We start from the raw sequence: 23,795 nt of genomic DNA, 5'->3' as shown, positions 1-23,795 counted from the left end.
GAGAAAAGGGTAAAAGAGTCAAGTAGAACGCTTTGAACAAGTTTTTAAAAAAGAAGAAGCACTCAGTAACCACGACATTGAATCTCTGATCGAACCGTTGGGAGTCAAACAATTCAGAGGAGTTCTCATGTCAGATTTTTTACCCTCCACAGTAAGGAGTCGTCAACTTGGACAATTACGAAAATTCAGGCACGCATTGAATATGTTATCACGTTATTTACCAACGTTTCAGAGCTACATGTAGAAGTCTGAACTACCTTCATTCTATCTATTTCGGCATTTAATGTTTCAAACCTAACCTCATATTGTGTAAATTTCTCCATAATTTCCTCATTGCAGACTTCCATCCTTGTCAACTTTCCCTCATGACTCTTCATTTGTTCTTAGTTATCTGAAACTTCGGCATGTGTTGTACTAATTCCTTCATCCAATTTACACCTAAACTCACTAATAACATTTTGACAAGTTTGAGCAACATTTTGTAACGAATGTTCAATGTGATGAAACTAGTGCAATTCATTTCGAATGACTTGGAACTTCTCTTCAAGTTTTTCATTATTTGGTTGCAAATCCTTTTGTAGCATTTCATAATTTTGTTGCAATTCACAGCTAAGTAATTAACTCTCTAGCCTTCTTAAACCCGAAGGTTCATGGCTGCAGCAACACAGGCCTTCCATCTGTCCCTATCCTGAGCAAGATCTATATACTCTTTTCTATCCCTACCGATTTCCTTTAGGTCCATCTCAACGATATCCCTCCTTTTTCGTCTTGGCCTTCCTACAGGTCTCTTATCATCAGGTTTCCCAACAAGAATCCTGTAAACTCTTCTTTCCTCTCCCATTCGTGCCACATGCCCACATTGATTTAATCATTCTAATAATATCTGAACACGAATACAAATTATGTACTTCTAAATTATATAACAATCACCACTCACCCGTTTCCTCATCCCTTTTAGGTCCAAATATTTTCCTAAGGATCTTATACTCTCAATTTATGTACTTTTTCAACTTTCCTTTAAGATTCTCATTATTTTTCTGCAAACTTTGGGTAACCGTAACTTGAAATGCAGCAATAATCTTGTCCAAGTTTGGATTTACTGTACTTGTATAAGATTTTAACAAAAATGGATCAAACTCTGGTTTACTAGATCTACAGAAATATATTTTATTAGAAGAACTAAATATTTCCCAGTGCATTACAATAAAATTTCTACACTCTAAATGTTCCTATTTATTGCAGCTATTGCACTTCACTAGTCGAGAATCTGCTTCAACGTTACTGCAACAAATAATATTCTTCATTGGATCAACATTTTCATCATTAGTTTCATTATCCCTGAAACTATCGACGACATCACATCTTAAGAAACTCCCGTTCTTAAGTTGTAAGAATGTTGCTTCCGATCCCTTATTTAAAGAAATCAGAACATAACTTCCAAACTATGTATTCACGAATTCTGCCTAAAGGTCGCCATAATTGTCGCTGATCGGTTTTGAATTATCACCAGCACAAATATATAATTTCTTTAAGAAATAAAATACAGAAGTCAACTTATCTCATAATTAAAAAAAGTAACAGTGATAATGAATTCTCTTTCTTCTCATTAAAATTTATATCGTGACAATAAAATTGTGAATGTTATAAAGAATCAGTAGGACTTTCAAGCAGGAAATTATGTTGATTTTTAGTTCAGCATTAAATAGGACTTTCAAGCTGGAAATTCAGTTGATTTTTGTTTCAGCGTTCAGTATAACTTTCAAGCAGGACATTCAGTTGATCCTTATTTCAGCGTTCTCTAGGACTTTCAAGCAAGAAATTCGGTTGATTCTTCTCTTTGTTCAGCGTTCAATAGAACTTTCAAGCAGGAAATTCAGTTGATTTTTATTTCAGCGTTCGGTAGGTTTGGTTTGATTTGGTGTTTTAAGTCCACTTTGTGCACAGTAAGGCTAATCGGGACTGGACCTACAGTTTATAGTGGGATCCGAACCACTATGTGCCTCTACCGGGTATCGAACCCGGGACCCCTTGATTACAAGGCAACGACGCTACCACCGCGCTATCGGGGAGGCAGCGTTCAGTAGGACATCAAGCAGGAAATTCAGTTGTTTCTTATTTCAGCGTTCAGTAGGACATCAAGCAGGAAATTCAGTTGATCCTTATTTCAGCATTTAGTAGGAGTTTCAAGCCGGAAATTCAGTTCATTCTTAGTTCACCGACTTTCAAATAGGAAAAACCATTGAGCATGTTGTTTTACACTGTATAACATGTCTATTAACACCAATTGGCAAATGCAGTGGTATGTTCAAACAGGTATAATAATTATTTTTCATTTAAGGAATATCGTATATCATTCTCACCTAATTTGGGTGTTTTTATTTTTTGCAGTATCAAGAAGTGTCCCTTATTGTGGAGGACCTGAAAAATTATTTTGTAGGAATAATGTACTCACAGGTGAGGAAAACACTGTAAATATTTGTTCACTAATTTTACAACTGCAAAATAATAAAGAGTTCCACTACAGAGTTCCACGATATTGTGGATATTGTGGGATAATTTTTTGAAAAGTGATAAATTCATTTAACATTTTTAACGATCACTACTTTTTACATCTCTTCAAATGTTTGAATGTTTATATTGTAATATCACTACGTTGACAGTGACTGCAATAGTAGAATTACCATTATTTCCGGCCTCCAACAGTATTAAAGTGCGGGCAAATTTTATGTTTACGCTCACTGCTGTAACGTATAGTGAACACATCCCTGCAGTGGCCAATCAGGTCCCCTACCTCGATCATCCACTTATGACGTCACAGTTTAGCTCGGTCCGGCCAAACCTGCAAGGGAGGGGCCACGTGGGAAATCACAGTGGCACAGTAACAGAAGAGATTCATATAATAAGATCTGTATATTACTTAGCATATAAGTTAATCTTGGAAGCATAGGCTAACTTGAACATAAATTATTTCTGGACTACATAGAAATTATTTTCACCTTTACAACATGCTTTCGCCATTGCAAGGTGATGCGACTTCTTATTTTGTTGTTCACCTTTTCAGGATTCAGGGTGAAGAACTACAACTGCTCTCATTGCCTACCGACTTGCTCTCAAGTAGAATACAGCACACACATTTCTTTTGAGAACTTACACCCCGATGACATTTCGAAATATGGAAGGTAAATATACATATATTATGGTCACATCATCAGCAATTATCTTTATAAATTCTACAATACTTTCAGCGATATCTTTCCAGATTGTCTATGTAGGACATTTCTTGTTATTACCCACAGTTTCGAAAAATTCACGTGTGTTTAGCTCAAAAGTTATAAACGAAGTAGAATACCAGTTACTATGTAACGGAAAATTTAACAATGTAACAGTTTTTGAACATGTATTGTTAACTTGTGAAAATGCAACTGTAAGTACTCAATTGCTTAATTGTTAATGACTGTAGTTTTGCCACCCGAAGAGATCTTTTTGGAAAGAAGTCGGGACGAAATTTTAATGAAGAAGGAAATTCCAATAAAACAAACGCAATATTAGTACAAATTATATTATGGTTCCAGTTTCATATCATATCTCTTGTAGCATCGATGAAAGGCTCTAAGGAATCGGTAAAGCAGATGAAGGAAGTGTCGTGAGAATAGGGGTTAGCTTTTGCAGAAAAAAGTGCAAATGTGGAAATGGAAAAATTAAAAACAAGTCGTGATATTCTTAAAGGAAGGGCATCCCCTGTGGCGCAGTGGTAGCGTGGTAGCTATGTAAACAAGAGGCTTGGGTTCGATTCCTGGTGGAAGAACACAAACTGTAGGTCCAGTTCCGATTAGCGTTACTGTGCATGTCTCAATTCTTAAAAGTAGAAATTATTTTCCTGACGATATGAATCTGATTGAAGGAGCCTATTTCATGTGTGGTTCAATTGCTTTATCAATTTAAAGAGATCACTTTCTGCTACGAAAAAGTATTCTTTCTGATAGATGGCTATCTATGAATGTCGAATAAAACTAGTGGTCATATGCAATGAATGCAAACAAAGGAAAATAAAAATGTTATTTCCATCCAGAATATAACTTTCTGAAAGAATTATAGATATAAGTAACTTGAAATTTGCTACTTTTTTCGGTGCACTGTGCTTATTTTTTCATTTGGTGCCCATTTTCCACATTATAAATGCCTTTTTTGCCTGCTTATTTTAACCAAAATAAACGCCTGAACTTCCGAGCTCTAGTAATAAGAATGTACTATCATTGCACGTCTGTCGATGATTTTTATTTGTTTTACTGTTTTCACTTGATTGGTTAACTCTTGAATTCATTTTCCTGCAGACTTGGAGAAGTGAGGGTCTATTTCAAGGATAGTACTTTCTCCCCCATGCAGAGAAGTGAACTCTACGATTGGACAGACTTCTTAGGTAAGTTTTTCTAATAGATACTTCAGTTGTCGTATGTTAAGAACTTTCTCCATTATGCGTTTTATTACAATGCCGTCATATCTGATTATTAGTTCAGAAGATGCAAATCAAATCTCACTGTACTGTTGTGTTTCAACTGATCATTCCAATTTAAAAAATAAAGCCGGTCACCGTGGCGGAGTGGTTAGCACATTACGCTACGATGATAGGAGCACCAGGTTCGAATCTCGGCAGGGGCATGGATGTTTGTGAGTGTCTATTTAACACGATTAAGCCTTGTTTCCATATGAAATACTTTACAGTTGCTGATCAAGGCAGTTTATTAAAACTTAAAATACTCTATGTGATCAAAAGTATCCGGACACCCACCTGAAAATAAAGTACAAGTTTGGGTAACCCTCCATCGGCAACACTGGCAGTCAATTCAGTGTTGGCCCACCCTTAGCCTTGATGACAGCGTTCACTTTCACAGGCCTACTTTCAATCAGGTGCCGGAAGGTTTCATGAGGAATGGCAGCCCATTCCTCGCAGAGCGCCAAAATGAGAAGAGGTACTGATGTGGACCGGTGTGGTCTAGCACGAAGTCGGTATTCCAAAACATCCGAGAGATGTTCTATGGGATTCAAATCAGGACTCTGCGCAAGCCAGTCCATTAGTGGGACGTTGTTGTCGTCAAACCACTCCCCCACAAGCCCTGGCGTATGGACGGGTGCTCGGTCGTGTTGAAAGACTCATGGCCGAGTGCACCAACGCCGATTATTTCGAAGTTCAGATGAGCGGGATCAATTTTGATCCACTCTAAATGAACTTGGTTTAAAGATTTGCATTGCACCAACGAAAAACGACGTTCAAGAGATTCCGTTCAAATGATCCGAGATTAATTTGTAAGGCTATACCTGATTGGTTGGCTAAAACAAATGACAATCAAGAACCCCACCGAATAGTGTGATGTGTTAAAGTATCAACGTGTAGGAGAAGAAAGTAATTCGGGCTGCAAACTTATCTGAATTTGAGAAATGTACTGATCAACCTTATCGACGAGTACAAGGATGTAGTAGGGTGTAAAGAAATAATAATCTTAAAAAAGAACTGACGGCATAAGACAAAAGAATAAGGAGAAAGCATGGAACCTTCTTCTACGGGACTTCAATGCCTTACGAAATGCATTCGCGAGAGAACAGCGTACGCTGAAACTCGCCCGCTCAATAAAGATATTTTATTATTATTATTACTGTATTGTGGTAAGTATTTGAATTTTTCATTTCTTAATTCTTATATATTTATATTGTCATGTCGTGTAGCAACACCATGTAGCAATATCGTAACATTGCTCTGTTCTAATTTACCTTGCACTTGCACATGTTTTGTGTTCTGGGATAGAAAGTACAGTATTTAGAAAAATTTCGACTTTGCACCACAGAACCACAAATTATTATTATTATTTTGGCAGTTTTTAGTTTACTTTACACAACTCTCGAATTATCAGCATTGTACATCCAACATTTCTAGCGTTTGCACGCCCTCGATATCACTTTCCGCTTTGTTTATATTCAAAAACAACTGCCTGCAGTCGAAGCGTCAGTATCGTGAACCAGGATCGGCCACCAAAACGGTCTCGAATGGCCGTTCAGAAGATAAACTCGTTTTGATGTTCCTAGATCGCGATCAAGTGTTGAACCGTCTTCGTGCAATGGAATTTTCCAGTGATCCTTTCCCGATCCGAGTTTAAAATTTGATCTTCGTTCGTGCACACGGCCATCAGTGGTCATCCCCGAACTGGTCTTCGATGGTAGGCAGCATGAAAGCTGTTAAAATACCAACGTAAGTTTGTGCTCTGACATTGCCATGTAAAGCAACAAGGGGACCTAGCCCCCTCCAGCAGAAACATGACCAAACTCTAACCCCACCACCTCCGAATTTCACTGTCGGCACTATACAGGCTGGTAGATGTCTTCACCAGGCTTTCTCAACACACACACCCTACCATCGGATAGCCAGATTGTGTACTGTGATTCATCACACCACACAACGGTTTTCCACTGTTCTATGGTCCAGTTGTGACGCTCCTTGCACCACACGAAGCGGCGTTTGGCATTTGTCTGTGTGATGTTTGACTTATGGGCAGCTGCTCGGCCATGGAAACCAAGTTGCCGCACCTTGCGCCAAACAGTAATGGTGCTTGGAGTAGATCCTGATGCAGTTCGGAATCCCTGTGTGATGGTGGAGATGGATGATTGACGATAATGCTCTACGACCCTCTTCAACACTCGAAGGTCTCTGGAGGTCAACATGGGAGGTTAGCCTGCACGCTTTTGGGTTGTACACATCCCTTCACTATAACATTGGAAACAGTGGTCAGAGGGATGTTTTGGAGGGTGGAAATCCCACACACATACTTCCTACACAAGTAACACCCAACTAACTGATCACGTTGAAAATCTGTGAGTTACTCAGACCATCCCATACTGCTGTCGCACACTGTCTGCAGACTACTGAGTTAGCTGCCTATGTGTTCCACGATGTAGATGGCAGTACGGTGTCGCCCTCTATGATAAACACACATTTCGCGGAGTGTCCGGATACTTTTGATCACATAGAGTATATGGACGAACTGAACAACAGAGGAATACGATAGACAGAAAATCCTATTTTCAACACAAAATTCCAATTACTCAATTAAGCTACATCATACGTAGTACATAAGAAGAGCAGATTAGCATCATCAGCAGTAAACGACTAAGTTACTATAATTTATCAGAAAAATGCCTACATTGCAGACTAATTTACCTCTACATTAAGTGTACTAAGGCTTACAAAGTGAACACTAAAAATAATGTTCAGGCTAAAGTATAGGGCATCTTGCAAAGGAGTATTACTCCCTATATCTACAAGTTAATAACAATTATTCTAAATACTACTAACTTGGGTAAAATGTAGTCAAATACACAACAAAAGAAGGAAAGATAATTACAAGTAAAACAGCAGACACTCAATATCTCAGAACAATCAGATAAAAATATTCAACAACAAAGTGCCTCATAACATAAAACTGCTAAGACCATAAAACACATACAAATAAAATCAATAAAGGACTACTTGAAAAGGGGAAACTCTCTACAATCTCACAGACTTTGTGGAAAATAACAACAAAACGTAGAAGCATGCAGAGCCAATAGTGCTCAATTTGCATACAGTTCACATGCAACTCTCATGAAAAGGCTCAAAACAGAGTCCCAGCTCAGTTCTCATCTATACTTGGACAACAAAAACCTACAACAAATTATCAAAAATCCTACATTTCCTACCCTTGCTTGAATAGGAAAAAGTGCAACCTTCATACTAAAATATTGAAAAAAGGCATATCTATGTACGTAAAAGTGTGTACGCATGTGTTTGTCTGTGTGTACTCTTAGATAATTTGATAAAAAAAGAGCAATATCGTTATAAATGAAAGACTAAAGTTAATAACATTAATTTGAAAATAAGCTGATAGAAAAAGATATAGTAACTACAGTATTAGCTATTTAACATATCATAGTAATTAGATTCGTTTGCTAATTACAAGAAATTGAAGTTAAATACAGTAAATATACTTGGTCACTTACATTGAAAGAGGAACATAAATTGAGAATATTTGAAAATAAGATCCTTTGGAAAATATTTGGGCCTAAAAGGGATGAGAAGACATGTGACTGGAGAAGGTTACATAATTTTGAAGTACATAATTTGTATTCATGTCCAGATATTATTAGAATGATTAAATCAAGAAGACTTAGGTGGGTAGGTCATTGGGAACGAATGGGAGAGGAAAGAAGAGTTTACAGAATTGTTATTGGGAAACCTGATGGTAAGAGACCAATAGGAATACCAAAACAAAGATGAGGGACAATGTTTAGTTGGACCTAAAGGAAATTGGTAGGGATGGAAAAGAGTATATAGATCTTACTCAGGACAGGGACAGAAGAAAGGCATATGTTGCCGCAGCCATGAACCTTCGGGTTTAAGAAGGCTAGAGACTAAGTTAGTTATACATTAAATAAGCATAATTTTTGGTTTGTACGTAGTGAATATAACGAAAACTATGTTAACTTTGCATTATAAGCAGAAAATTAAACTAATTTGCCTTAGAAATACAGTAGAGGGATTGGAGGTCTTCAAATCAACACTTGGTACGAGGCCTATTATTTTTATTAATTTAAGCACAATGGAAAACCTATATTGATGATGTTTTTGTCGATTTTATACTATTGCAAATCTGTGTTTTTTCATCTCACACTTCATACGAGTGTCATAATTTCTTTCGAGTTAAAGTACGTAACACCTACACCCACGCACACCCACGCACACCCACGCACACCCACGGACACCCACAGACACCCACACCCACCCACGCACACCCACGCACTCCCACACACACCCACGCACACCCAAGCACACCCAAGCACACCCACACCCACCCACACCCACCTACACACACCCACGCATACCCACGCAAACCGACACCCACCCACGCACACCCACGCCCACCCACGCCCACCCACGCACACCCTCGCACACCCGCACCCACCCACACATACCCACGCCCACCTTTACCCAACCACGCATACCCACTCACACCCACGCAAAGTTACTTTCGGTCTACTTCTATTGCATTATGTTGCGTAACAAGTTATTACGCAACATTGCGATGGCTCATGAGGGTAAATTATTGTATCATGTTGCGCAACAAGTTATTACGCAATATTATGATGACCCATATCTGACGTGTTGTTTTCTGATTGGTTGGTTATGACGTAATGCAATGATGTCGTGTTTTCTGATTAGTTGGTTATGACGTAATGCGATGATGTGGTGTTTTCTGATTGATTGGTTATGACGTAATGCGATGTTGTGGTGTTTTCTGATTGGCTTATTGTTTCGAATGTTTTCAACGCGGTCCGCGCTTAGGTTACTTAAAGGGTTTTCGCATTACAGATCAGTTAGTATCGTGAGAGTGTTTGAAGAGTGCGGACGTGTTGTTGCAGTGCTCCTCATATTTTTTTTTTAAAGTTAAGTATTTAATTTATTTTAAAGCTACACATTATTTATTATTATTATTATTTATTATTTTTAAGTTTAAAAGTGTATCAAGTGTTTTTTTTCATAGTAATTTCGATCAGATTGAGTTTTGATGTAATCAGATGTTACTTGTTGTCTCCTGAAATTCTGTATAAATAACATAGCTGAAAATTTTATCGTAATAGCTACAATTATTTTTATTTTGAAGGTGGTTCAAGTTATTTTTCACACAGATTGAATTTGTATGAATTTGTATTTGTATTGAAGTTTGTATTTTTCCCTGAAAAAAATTATATATAAATACCTAGGAGTTATATCAATAACCATAACTCCAATGTTCCTATTGAATTATTAAATTAAATTATTAAAAATATATTAATAAATATTAGAAATAAAAAATGAAAATCTAATAAATAAAATAATTAATATAAATAATACTCTGTTTTTTAATTTACATTCTATCAATTATCCTAAGTTTAAAATTGTTTTTTTTCTAGTAAATAGAATCTTATTGAATTTCGAGTTGATTGTGCGTCTTATTGTTATTTACTTAAAGCATATTAAAAAAAATGTCATCTACCAAGTTCATCGAATCTGTTATTTGTGGGAAATTAATTTCCAAAACTAATATTAGCAAACATAGGGCAAGATGTAGCGAAACAGGTTCGAAAATAAATTGTTTGTTATCTACTAAGCCTTGTACTCAATGTGAAAAAATAATTAGCATTGCACATTTAAGTAAACAGCTGAAAATTTGCAATTCATCAACCGGACATGGAACATTGAAGAGAAAAATTGATCATCCTGAAACTCAAGCTTCTACTTCCAAACAAATTAAGATGTCTAATGACCAAAAGCCGATTAGATCTGCATTCATCAACGAACTCCTGGATTTTCTTTTTACTTCAAAATCAGTCTGTGACATTTCTAGTTTTTTGAGCGAAATTAAAACATCTATCATAAATATTTTGAAAAATAAAGTGGAAAACAACTCCATAAAAGTATATGTTGATCTAATCTGTAAATATGAGAAAACCAATAGTACAAGAAATATTTTTTTTCACAAAACGAAAAACCAAGTTCTTTATTTGGCAGACATTGATAATTTGAACGTTTTTTATTCTAATCTTATTAGTGAATTGATTAGGAAACATGATGAATTCGAGGCTAAGGGATCAGGTTGGTCTTTATGTAGAAGTCCTCATAGATTAATCGCTTATGTAAACAAATTGACTCCTATTTCTGCTTCAAGCTACGTTCCACTTCCGGTAGAAATTCAGCATAAGAGAACTGTGCTGAACGTTTATAACACCGACAATAAGTGTTTTATGTGGTGCATTTTAGCGGAGCTTCACCCGATTCATTGTTCAAATCATCCGGAACAGGTTAGTCACTATAAGAAATATATCGACGAGATTGAATATGCTATGACAGGCATTGAATACCCTGTTGCTATTTCTGACATAACAAAATTTGAAAACAGGGTACGAAATGGAGAAGGAAAACGATTAGCTATAAATGCATATTCGTATACTTCAGTTAAGCATTTTGTGCATCCTGTGAGGATAACTAATATTGTTGATGACGAAGCCGTGGAAATCAATCTGCTTCTTATTGCTGACGATGATGTTCATCATTACACGCTAATTCGTTCACTCTCCCGCTTGGTCAGGAGCCAAACAACCAAGATTGATGCACACATCGAATTTTGTCCAAGGTGTTTAACCGTATTCGACGATCGTGACCGACGTAATTACCAACATTTCCAAAATCAAGAAATTGCCAAACAAAAACTTGCTGAACATAAAGTCTACTGTGGAGTCAACAGACCGGCTCGCATGTTAATGCCCAAAGAAAATGAATTCGAAGAATTTAAAATGCACAAGGTCTTGTTAGAACATCCGGCCATTATCATTGCAGACTTTGAGGTTTTTCTCAAACCATTGTCTTATTGCGATCCGGATCCCGAATTTTCTTCCACAACACCGTAAAAGCATGATGATCCTAATAGTTTTGGATATGTTGTTGTTTGGCAGGATAGGATAGATAAACCATATATATATCGCGGACCGAATGTTATTGAACTCTTTTTAAAAAAGATGGTGGAGGAGGTTGAGAACATTGGCAGCTTCTTATGCCAATCGAAATCAATGCTTCCATTATCCAGTGATGAACTTCAATCTTACAATAACATTGAAACGTGTCCGTCGTGTGATCAACATTTCACGGATGAGAATCGGAAAGTATTTCACCATAATCATTTCACCGGAAACTACATTAGTTAAATTTGTAACACCTGCAACCTCAAAATCCAGAAGAATAAATTCGTACCAACATTTTTTTTTACAATGGATCAAATTACGACTTCCATTTTTTAATTAGGAATCTTGGATACGATAAGCAAAAAATAGATATTCTTGCTCAAAACGAAGAACGTTATATTTCTATAAGTAAGAAAGTTAAAATTCCAGGAACGAATGAAGATGAAACATACACGTATAACTGATTAAACGTAAAGGCTTTTATCGTTACGAATATGTAACCGATGAATCTAAATTTGACGATGACACTCTCCCACCTCAAAAAGAATTCTTCAGTCAACTGAAAAAAAAACGGAATTACAAATGAAGAATACGAACATGCAAAATTAATATGGAAGGAATTGAGATGCAATACTCTCGGCGATTATCAGTATGCATATCTCAAATCAGACGTAACAATACTTGCTGATGTTGTTCAGGTATTCAGAAAAAACAGCAATAAATATTTATAAATTACATCCAGCATACTTCTACAGTCTTCCTGGTTTGGCGTGGTCTGCTATGTTGCTCCAGACCAGGATTAAGTTGGAATTGATATCGGATGTGGACATGTTACTTTTTATAGAAAAGGGGATACGTGGGGGGATGGTGCAATGCTCGCAGAGACATGCAAAAGCAAACAATATTCACATGTCTGAGAATCAATACGATGCAAATCGACCATCGAATTACATATTTTACGCTGACGTAAAGAATCTACAGATTTGCAATGATACAAAACTTCCATACGGAGAATTCGAGTGGATAGATCATATTTCAATTGATATTAATCATTTCGACGATCGTGAATTTGGTCTGTTCATTGAGGTGGACATTGAATTTCCAAATAATTTGCATCATATTTTTTTCCGATTTACCTCCGGCTCCGGAAATTAAATGTCCACCTGATTCTAATCAAAGCAAGCTTATTTTAACTCTGGAGAGAAAAGAGAGATATGTCGTCCACTACAAGAATCTCCAGTTTTTGATTGGGAAGGGTGTTCAGGTAGTAAATGTGAGAAGAATTCTCAAGTTCAAACACTCTCCATGGTTAACATCTTATATTGAGACCAACACGAGATACAGAACAGCTGCCATTTCAGAATTATATAAAGATTTTTATAAACTAATGAATAATGCCGTTTCTGGAAAAACGATGGAGAACGTCAGAAAGCATATAGACATAAAATTGGTTTCAGATTATAATGAATGTAGAAAATTAATATCTGATCCTAGATTCAAATAGCGAAAAATTTACAACGAGAATTTAACACTTTTTAATCTAGATATGATATTAATAAAATTCAGAAAACCTATTTACGTTGGTGCAACAGTTCTCGACTTGTCGAAATTGTACATGTTCGAATTTCATTATAATATTATGAAACCTTTCTATAATGAAAAGCTGTCAGTTTTGTACATAGACACCGATAGTTTTATTTATGACATACAAACACCTAACCTCTGCGAAGATCTTAAACATCCTTCCATGCTTGGGTATTTCGACACTTCTTTCTACCCTCAACCTAAGAGATTTGGAATTCCTTCCCACAACAAGAAGGTTCTCGGTAAGTTCAAAGATGAATGTAACGGTGATATTATTGTTGAGTTTGCTGGTTTGCTTTCGATGATGTATACATTCAGAACAGAAAGCAGCGTTATGAAGAAAGCAAAAGGAACGTGGAAAGATACCTTGGAAAACAAACTAACATTCCAGGATTATATTGATTGCCTTTCTTCACAGTCGAGGATACTTCGAGAGGATAATAGAATACAAAGCTCAAACCATGAGATTAGAAAGAATAAAAAAAGTAGCCCTGATCCACACGACGACAAGAGGTGTATCCTCGAGTGTGGAATCCATACTTTGCCTTGATGATACTTTAGTTTAGAAGTTAATAATAATTGCACTCAACACATGTGACAAAAAATAAACCTAACATCAAACCAAAATTTTAAAAATATCAAAAAAATATACACGTAGTTTAATTTCTTATATATTATTCTCTCCTATTAAAATTTTTCTATCTCTCTTTCATTTTTTACATCATAAATATATGATTTCACCACAAATAAAATTGCACTGCATATTGTATTTTTGGGTATAGTTTCATGAAATTCACATATCAATTTAATATTAGTTCGATCATTTATAACTACCAATTTTCTTTTTGATGCATTTATTAAAAACATTGGTCTGTGAATTATGAACTCATCTGGATTATAATACATGTCTATGTTTCCTTCAGTTACTCTTTTTTAAATGCACTATAAGCTTCATATAATTTTAAATAATCTTGATCTGCAATGTTTAAATTGTAATTCTCACGAGGAAATACTTCATTTCTGCCATTCTTCAGATACACATTTTTAACTTTACAATTATCAAATTGGCTGCTATCTTTTTCCTGATTGTCATCTCTCCCTGTTCAAAACAGCACAGCTACAAACTCTGGCATGTCATATTGCAAAGATTGGAACTGATTAGTAAGGTCAAATTCAAACAATGTACCCTCCATTGACCTCTGTATGCATTGATAAGTATAAAATTGAATCGGAACTTCAGGATTTTTCAAAATGTTGGCTATGTATTTGAGAGCATAATTCGATTCATATTCAACTATAGGCATTCGCAACTCCATAGACTGGATCACACATTTTACAGCTTCGGGTAAACAAGCCTCATTAGCTGGTTCATCTGCATTTAAAGTTTTGTATCTCATGACAGCATTATAATCATTGGGTGCTCTGCGAAATATGATACTCAAACCACCTTTCCACATAATTTATTTATAATCAGAGAAAAAGCCAAATAGCAATCTCATGGGGAACAGTACTGTGAGACATTTTGCTTGAATTTTTGTACCAGCTTCGAACCCACCAACTTTATAATATGCACTTTCTGATTTGGAAAATTTTAATGTCCCCACTGACCAACCGTAATGGCATACTGTATCTCTTTATTGGGCTGATTCGAATTTGTAAATGTCCTCCTGTTTGGAAAGAAGGACTGTAATTCATAAATCTTAATATTTTCCATCTTGTTATTTTTATAATTATTTAAAATATTAATTTCTATTATCGCAGTGCTATTAGCACCGGCAAAATCGATGATTTCATTTTTGTCATTCGTAATTGTTATTTCCATGTAATTAACGTTATCAATAGAAACAGGGAAATAGACTGGTGGGAATGGGGAATAGAAGATAGATTCCATAAATTCCGAATTCGGATTAAATGTAGCAATGATACCTGTCTCCTTGTGACTGCCAATAGAAATTTCAGTGCTTTGATAATCATATCTTTGGCAATATTACAGTGAATATTCAATGTCTCAATAGCTAAGAATTTTGGTATAAATTTACCTATGTGCCTAACACCTGTTTGTAATTTGCTATTGTTCTCAAATACTAAAGGTTCTCCCATGGTATATAAGTCCACTGTTTCATTGGTAGTTACAATCTCTACTCTGTGTGTTACAGAATTTTGAGAAAGCAAGACAGTGGTTGGAAGTTCAAATTGTGAAGTAAATAACTTATACTGTCCAGGAGGAATAATTATCTTTTTCATTACCTACTAATATAGTATTGTTGTAGGTAGCTACATTCGGAATCATATACATACTGTAGAATGCTCTCAGAGCTATGGATTTTGGATAGATAATATCATCGTGAAGATGTAGTTTTAAAACCGAAGTCTCGCTGGAGAGATGAAAAATTCCATATTGAATATATAATACAGCTTTTTGAAATTCTTTTAATTTGATGTTTGGTATTTTATTTAAAATTCTGAGCGTCGTAATGCAAACATAGCCACATATAATTTGATCGAAATCTTGAATACTACCATCGTTGTAATACATTTTCACATGTTTCAAGTAACGAATTAATTCCGTAGGGGGTACCCCTCCGAAAGAATCAAAAATAAAAGTATTCTCATTTTGTTTATAATAGCATATCCAGTGAGTACCAAAGTTTTCGGACTTGTCCAAATTCACTACACCACATTCTCGAGATTGAGGACTACCTTTCGGAAGAGAATCAGACAGGAAAACCCCCGAAGTGTTTAATTTTAAATATTTTAATTAAAGATTCAATGTCTTGGTTGGTAAGATCTTCTTCTTTTTTTAAAAAATTTTCTGAGTGGTCTAGACTTCACACCTTTGCCTATTTTTTTCTCCATGGCAAGATTAGGACGCTTTTGCTCTTCTAGTTCTGCCTTATTTTTTTTCAATCAATTACAGTTTTGGCAATAGCAGCACAACCCCCGCTAAGCTCCCAACTGCCCCCAATGTAGCCAGGAGAGCTGGAATGCTGAATATGAATCTTCCACTGTGTGTTTTCTTTCTCGTATTTTGCAATCGTTTTAATTGTGGCGTACTGAGTAATAATTTCATTCCATTTCCTTTGGCTATACATTGCCTCTTCTTTTCTTGATGTTAATTAGTAAAACTCGAATTAAGTTTTAAATTTTTAAGATCATGACATGGTATTTGGTATACAACTCCTTGTATACCAAATACCATATCATGATCTTAAAAATTTAAAACTTAATAACAACAACAAAAACATAATAACAACAACAACATGAAACCAAACTCGTAGGAGGAAAATCTGCATAATTTTTAGCAATAAGAGGTACCAATTCATTGATGAGGTTTTTATTTTGTTCTGTAAACCCTTAATCTCTTTACCAAGACCACTGATTGCATCGATAATAGGTTAGTCTTGACGGTTGTGTTGTTCGTAAAAACCTCGATTCTCTGAATTCCAACATTTGAAACGTTTGGACAAGTACTCTCGTAATTTCGAATTATCTTCTATTTTATATTTCGTCATATTTTTTGTGATCAATGGTTATTTTATATCGTTTCAACGTTTAAAAAGTCGTTGATTTTCTTTCTAAATTTACCAGTGTTAGGTTTACGAGTCATGTCGATGGTGACAAATCCAAAATCGTCGTTGTTCCAACAAGATGCACAGAATTTTGAAAATTGGTTGTAATTTAAGTCTCCTTCTACATAATTATCGTATATATGTTTCAAATTAGTATGATCATGACAAAACAAACAGATTAAGTTTTTATTATCTAGTAGTAATTGTTTGGGAATTTTGGAATAAGTTTGAGCTAAATAAAAGCAGTCTATTTCTCTGTGTAAAAAAAATCTAATTTCATTCTGATTTTCCAGAATAACATCATCGAATACCACAACAGAATTTTTCAAACATTGGTCGAGAGATTTTATTGTTGATGCAAATGTAGCTATGCCCAATCCCTCGTACAGCTTCATGAGTTGTTGGTATTTCGGTTGTTCTAAAATTTTAGAAAACACATACAAGTGTCTATTTTTCCAATGTAGCCAATTGGGGGCAAGCAAGAAATTATCAACCAGCAAAGTGGTTTTCCCACAACCTGATGGGTCTGCAATGAGGCATCTTATGTTATCAGGTAACAACTCTCCATTTTTTTATTAGTTTAAACTTCATCTGGTAAACGCTGTACCACATTCCATGTTGGTGTCAAAGAATCACCTGGTTTGCTTCTATCCAACTTTTGTCTGGCAGACCTAACCATTTCACATACAATTTATTATTTTTCTTCTTCAATATTTTCTCGATTAGATATGTATCTCGATATTTTGTTTTACTAAGTTCCTCTTCATAAAATCTCCCTCTCAATATTTTGTTATGATTATCTTTTATTATATATGTATTTATATTCCCTGGTAAAACTTGAACCACTGAGAATAACTCCGTACTCCAATTTTTAGTAAAACCCTTCTCGAATAACTGTTTATATTTACTGACCCTTACCTTATCCCCTATTTTAAACTTTGACTTCTTGGTAGTATATTTATACTTTTTACAATAAACAGTAGAAATCAATCGTTGCTCATCAGACTTGGTTACCTCGGCAGGTTTCATGTGAATAGTACTGTGTACTGTATGGTTGTACTCATGAACTAGTTCGGGTAAAATTTGAACCCACTCATAATTGCCCTGTAGAGTAAAGTGTCTCCACATGCGATTTTTTAATGTTCTGTTGAATCGTTCCACTATACTAGCTTTCAGATCACTGTATGTAGAATAATGTTTAATATTATGTTGTTGATTAACTTAGCAAATGTAGAATTGTAAAATTCTTTCCCTCTATCTGTCTTTAATTATTTTGGTATCCTTCCATCACTAAATATCGACATAAAAGCCTCGGTAACACAAGTACTAGTCTTGGATTTTAAGGGAACAGCCCATGCATATTTGCTAAAAGTATCAATAACTGTAAGCATATATTTGTTACCATGATTTATCTTATCCAAATTTTTTTAAGTCCCCCTTGAAGGGGCCATCTCAATCAGATCAGCCTGGAAGAATTCATTCACACCTTTTGTTACTACACTTAATCGTTTGTAATTGTGTAATTCATGAACTATATCTTGTGTTGACATCGAGTTCGAAGTGACAATATAGCATAAAATGGATTGTCCTCGGGGTATAACCGCTTCATGTCAAATACTAACTTGTCAACAATTTCAATATCAAAAACTGATAATTGTTCGTCGTCATGAATTTTATATTTATTGGTAGACTCATCCCAGTATGCAATAATTATTTGAACTGCCTTGCGTATACCATCTTTTCGCACTATAGTAAGCTGAGGAACTTCAATATGTTTTCCATGTTTTAGAAAACTAAACTACCATCAACAAAAAATTCATTTACCTGAGTGTACATATATAATTTGTAAACATTGCCAGCATTGACGTACGTCCAGTGCCCTCGAGAATTTGGAACCCTTTGTAACCTAACAATTTCCATAGAATAAAATTGACGAGTATCTACGTCATCTAGTCTGCTTAATACCGGTTCCAAGTGTTCGTTTATAGTACGAACTAACTCATCGTAGCTAGGTTTGATTTTTACATCAATATAAAGTTGTTTATTTTCCTCTTTGAGATCATGAAGTTGAGTAGCAAAACCTGATAGAGCAGATTCTTGACTTGCTTGAAGAGTAGTAATTTGTAACGTAATATTAGAAATAATCTCCTGTAAATTTTCTACAACTTTCAATTTAGAACTCTGGGTAGTAAGATCGTGTACTTGACTTCTGATTTCTGTAAATAATGCATGTAGTTCGTTAATTATTTGATTGTTGGGGAGACTAGCAACAGTTTCTCTGATTTGCGCAATTTCTGCTTGAATGTTTTTGATATCCTCAGATTTTAAAATTTGATGTACTGCTCTCCTCATAGCTCTGATTTCCTGAGAAGTAGGCAAAGCAGCTACAGTATTCTGAAGTGTGGTAAGAGTCAATTTTATAGCATCGAGTTCTGTTTCATCAGCTGCATTTTTCAAAATTTCTTGCAGTGTCGTTATGTCATCCTGCGTAGGTGTAGACTGTTGCAGTGTCTCTAATTTACTCTGAATGTCGTCAATAGGATGATGGAAATGCGATAATTCTGATTCAGTATTCAAGCTTTCAAGCTTAGTAACTTGCTGTTGAACTATAGCTAGAATATCAGTAATGCCAGGCAGTTTCGATTCCAGAGTTTCCTGTACACTTGTTAGCTCATTTCTCATAGTTGCCATAGTATCTCTATGTGAGCTATGGTACCTTGTATCTTCCCAAAATCTTCATAAGTCTCCAACTGAAATTTGATGCCGGCAACGCTCCGAGCAATAGCATTTAATTCAGAAGATGAAGGTAAATTATTTATAAAATCTTCCAATGTCTGTAGTTTCGATTGAACTTCGGTTATAGCTGTCTGCAGTTCATCCTTCTGTAATTCAGATTTGATACTTTGCAATGTAGGAACTTCGAAAGATTGAAACTGTTCTTGCAATTTAGCAATACTAGCATTTACCTGCTCATATTCTTCTTGAGTTTTGATATTCTGGATGATGGTTTGCAGTTCGGTACGAATACTATTTGCCTGGTCATTTAATTGCTGTTTCAGCTGTTCGGTATTCGTTCTCTGGATTTGTCTAAATTTATCAAGTTCTTTTTTCAAGTTGGCAATATTCTCTTCTAAGTTCTGAAGATTATCTATTGAAGCTAAATTAGTATATTTCTCAAGCAAAGATTTGAGTTCTCCATCAATTTTTACTATAATATCAATCAGTAGAGTTTGCAGATTTGTAATCTCTGCTTGAATATTTAGATTTAGCGAATTCTGTAATATGAGTAAATCTGATTTCAGTTTCTTTAGACGTGCATATACACTAGCAATCTTGCTGGAATTATCTGGAATCTCCTGTCGCCTTCTATTACCAAATATATCCATGTTTTTTTTTTAGATATTTTATATATTAATAAGAGGATATATTATTCTTATTTCGATAAACAGAGGAATCAATTTATCATACTCTCCAATTATCTCAGCATACAAAAATTCACCAGCTTCCACATCATAAGACGTATCAGGAAGTAATGTACTATGTTCAATTCTATACAAATTTCGACCTATGTGCAAAACTGCCACATTGGGTGGTGAAATATTTATTTGAATTTTCCCACTAACAGGTAACTAATATGATGATAAGTTATTATTAAATACAAATAAGTGTTTTCCAGTATCCTCGTCAACAGGAGACCAAATACTATTCAAGTGAACAAGAAGTAACCCTTTTAATTGATGATAAATTTCTCTAAACACATCTATGTTTACTGAAATTCTCTCTACAAGCTGATTATGTTGTTGCTTCTTAAACCCAAAAATATTCATGATGTTTTATTTTATATTAGCTATTTTTTATTATATATAAAATATATATTTGTACTAAGTATAAAAAAATAATAAATACACCAAAACTCAATCTGATCGAAATTACAATGAAGAAAAATCACTTGATGCACTTTTTAAACTTAAAAATAATAAATAGTATGTGGCTTTAAAATAAATTAAATACTTAACTTTTAACACTGCAACAACACATCCGTACTCTTCAAACACTCTCACCATACTGACTGATCTGTAATGCAAAAACCCTTTAAGTAACCTAAGCGCGGATGAAAACATCCGGAACAGTAAGTCAGTCAGAAGACACCCATTACGCCATAACCAACTACACGCTAGATACGGGTCTGCGTAATAACTTGCTGCGTAAACATTGCGCAATAATTTACCTTACGAGCCATCGCAATGTTGCGTAATAACTTGTTGCATGACATGATGCTATAAGTTACCCTTAAGAGCGATCGCAATGTTGCGTAATGTTGCCCAATTTAACTCGTAAGAAATTATGACACTCGTACCAAGTGTGACGTGAAAAAACACAGATTTGGAATAGTATAAAATCGACAAAAACATTGTCAAAATAGGTTTTCCACTGTGGTTAAATTAATATAAACAATAGACCTCGTAACAAGTGTTATTTTGAAGGAATATGATTATACTACTGCAATAGTATAAAATCAACAAAAACATCATCAAAGTAGGTTTACCATTGTGGTTAAATTAATAAAAACAATAGGCCTCGTACCATGTATGAGGTAAAAATCACAAAGTTGCAATGGGTGTGCGTGGCTTTGCGTGTGGTGTGCGTGGGTGTAGGTGTTACGTACTTTAACTCGAAAGAAATTATGACACTCGTACGAAGTATGAAATGAAAAATCACAGAGTTGCAATACTATAAAATCAACAAAAACATCGTCAAAATAGGTTTTCCATTGTGGTTAAAGTAATAGAAATAATAGGCCTCGTACCAAGTATGAATTTGAACGTACATGAATACACTACTTAAATATACCATTAAAAGGTTCTAGTTTTTTAATAATTGGAAAGCAAGAAGGCAATTCCATTATGTCACTTATAATTTTGAAATTTCTCTGTTGCAGCCAACTGTGGGGGATTTCTAGGTCTATGTCTAGGATTCAGCGCCCTTAGCGTCATAGAGATTGTCTACTTCTTCACTTTCCGATTGTTCGCACTGCTCTATTACTTCAGGCGACAGCGAAGAAATATGGAATCTTCTGAAGATGAACCTACAAAGCCGACCAATGGCAATTACTTTTAAGATTTTCCCCCCATTATTTCCTAACTTATAATAACCTTTACCCTGTATATTTTATCCTGTTACCATTGGTGAATGTAATTTTAGTAATGTTAATCTCTTTTTATCTTTCTGTGTTATGAGTCAATAAATTTTGATAAACATGAAAGAAGTAATTATTTCCTTTTTAAAAAATATCTAATGGTTCTTTATAAATAGGACTGAGTCAATACCACTTTGAACCGATACGTTAAACGATTCTCACCAATACCGATATCGATACTTGAAAGTTGTAATAATTGAATGTTCATCAAAATATTGATTAATATTTGTGTGAAAGATATAAAACAATTAACCAAGATTTACTTCAAAATATTAAAGAATTGCACTATTACACTATAATATTACATGTTATGTTATACAAAAATTCATTTTTCACATAAAAGTGGTGTAAAATATAAAAGGAACTTTTGCATAATTTTCAGAATAATTAGATGAAAATGTCGGGAAGTATCAGTTGATATCGGCAGATGAATTCCAACCGATACAGATACATCGGTATCGGCCCAGCCCTATTTATAAGAGTTGGATTTAGATACACACGGATATGTTGCAAGAAGAGATTTTGTAACATATGCGAAAGAAGCATTTTGAAACTCTTAGGGATGTTTAATGACCTATGCGACGCCTTGCAGGAAAGAGACTATTTCAGGATCTCATTTTTTTTGTCGGTGACTGTACTTAATAACAGGGTTGTTGTAGGTTCAGGAATTTTACATAAATTCAATTCCGGTGCAGGAGAGAAAGTCAGCACGCGTAAATGGCATCTGGACCGTTAAGAAGCTTTTTATTTGTAAAGTATTTCAATTCGGTCTAGGAACCCTCTTTCCGGCTCTATTTAAGGGGGTTCTAAAGACATGCTAAAGCATAGATCCAAATTTCTAAGGATAGCCATACAATTAATATAGATTCGGTAAGGAAGAAATTTTCCGACATAAAATATTGTTTTATTCACTAGAACATGTAAACCTTATAATTTTGTTACGATTGAATAGATTTAAGTAAATAACAGAAAATAAAAGGTCTCCGTCATGTTCAAACTGCTGCTTACAGATGGTGCTGAAGTGGTACTTTTGTTAATACCGGTGCATTTTTTTAAAGTTGCCAGTCTATTAAGGATGATTTTTACGAAACGGTCTTCACAAGTTTCTTGTTTCAAGTATTAGGAGCACTGTGTGTAAATATAAACTCAGTTTGTGCGTCCATAAACTAGTTCTTATATTAATAATTTTTGAAGTGGCGTTTCATCCTCAAGATATTTATATCAAACGCTGTTGACAAGTTTACATTCCGTATGTTATTACAATACGTTGATTGCAGGGGGTGCTCGTTGCTATGTGAAGTACGTATGCATTACGTCATCTGGGAGGATCGGGTTTGACGGTGCTCGTTGCTATGTGCAGTAAGTTTGGTGCTGGGAACATTTAGATACTAACACGTCGCAAAAATCGGAACAAGCAGGTTATTGATTTTGTAGCGTTCGATTTATTTTTATTGTATTTTTGTACTTGTAGACTGCAATCATGTCTAATTGTGCTGTAGTAAGCTATGAAATCTATAACCAGAAAACTAAAGGAACTGACATAAAATATCATAGATTTCCAGTCGATAATTGCGTAAGTAACCAGTGGATTCATGCTTTTGGACGAAATGTAAAAAATGCAAGTGTGCAGTGCCAATTATTGTGAAGAAGACTATGTGCGAGATCTGAAAGCAGAATTTCTGTATTTTCCACCAAAGAACGTGCTGAAGCCAACTGCAGTGCCATCGCTAAAATTACACCCAATTTAAGAAATTTACCTACTTTAGTACCAAAAAATCGAGGAAGACGTGCTCTAAACAAGCTAAAGACTATGCTGCCAGAAAAGAGAAAAATATATAGACGAAGGTATATACACAAACTGCAAGCAATGTTTCGTAGTTTGAAAAGATATTCTATCGTTTACAAAGGAGAAACACACGTCTGCATTC

The 23,795-nt window shown here is 35.1% G+C and overlaps 1 protein-coding gene across 1 annotated transcript in view; it reads left to right on the top strand.

Moving 5' to 3' along the window:
- LOC145994126 (pickpocket protein 28-like) overlaps positions 1-21,904 on the top strand; it is an 87,751-nt gene extending 65,847 nt beyond the window's left edge. Inside the window, exons 5-7 of the mRNA XM_083130215.1 lie at positions 3,062-3,179; positions 4,332-4,417; positions 21,610-21,904. Coding sequence (XP_082986341.1) covers positions 3,062-3,179; positions 4,332-4,417; positions 21,610-21,788 — 383 coding nt within the window. The 3' untranslated portion in view covers positions 21,789-21,904. The remainder of the gene's footprint in view (positions 1-3,061; positions 3,180-4,331; positions 4,418-21,609) is intronic.
- Positions 21,905-23,795: the final 1,891 nt, after the last annotated feature.

Source organism: Lepisma saccharinum, chromosome 10 (assembly GCF_977018435.1).
Source record: "Lepisma saccharinum chromosome 10, izLepSacc3.1, whole genome shotgun sequence".
Classification (NCBI taxonomy): Eukaryota; Metazoa; Arthropoda; class Insecta; order Zygentoma; family Lepismatidae; genus Lepisma; species Lepisma saccharinum.
The sequence above is the reverse complement of the archived record's forward strand: the minus strand, read 5'-3'. Positions and strand labels throughout refer to the sequence as shown.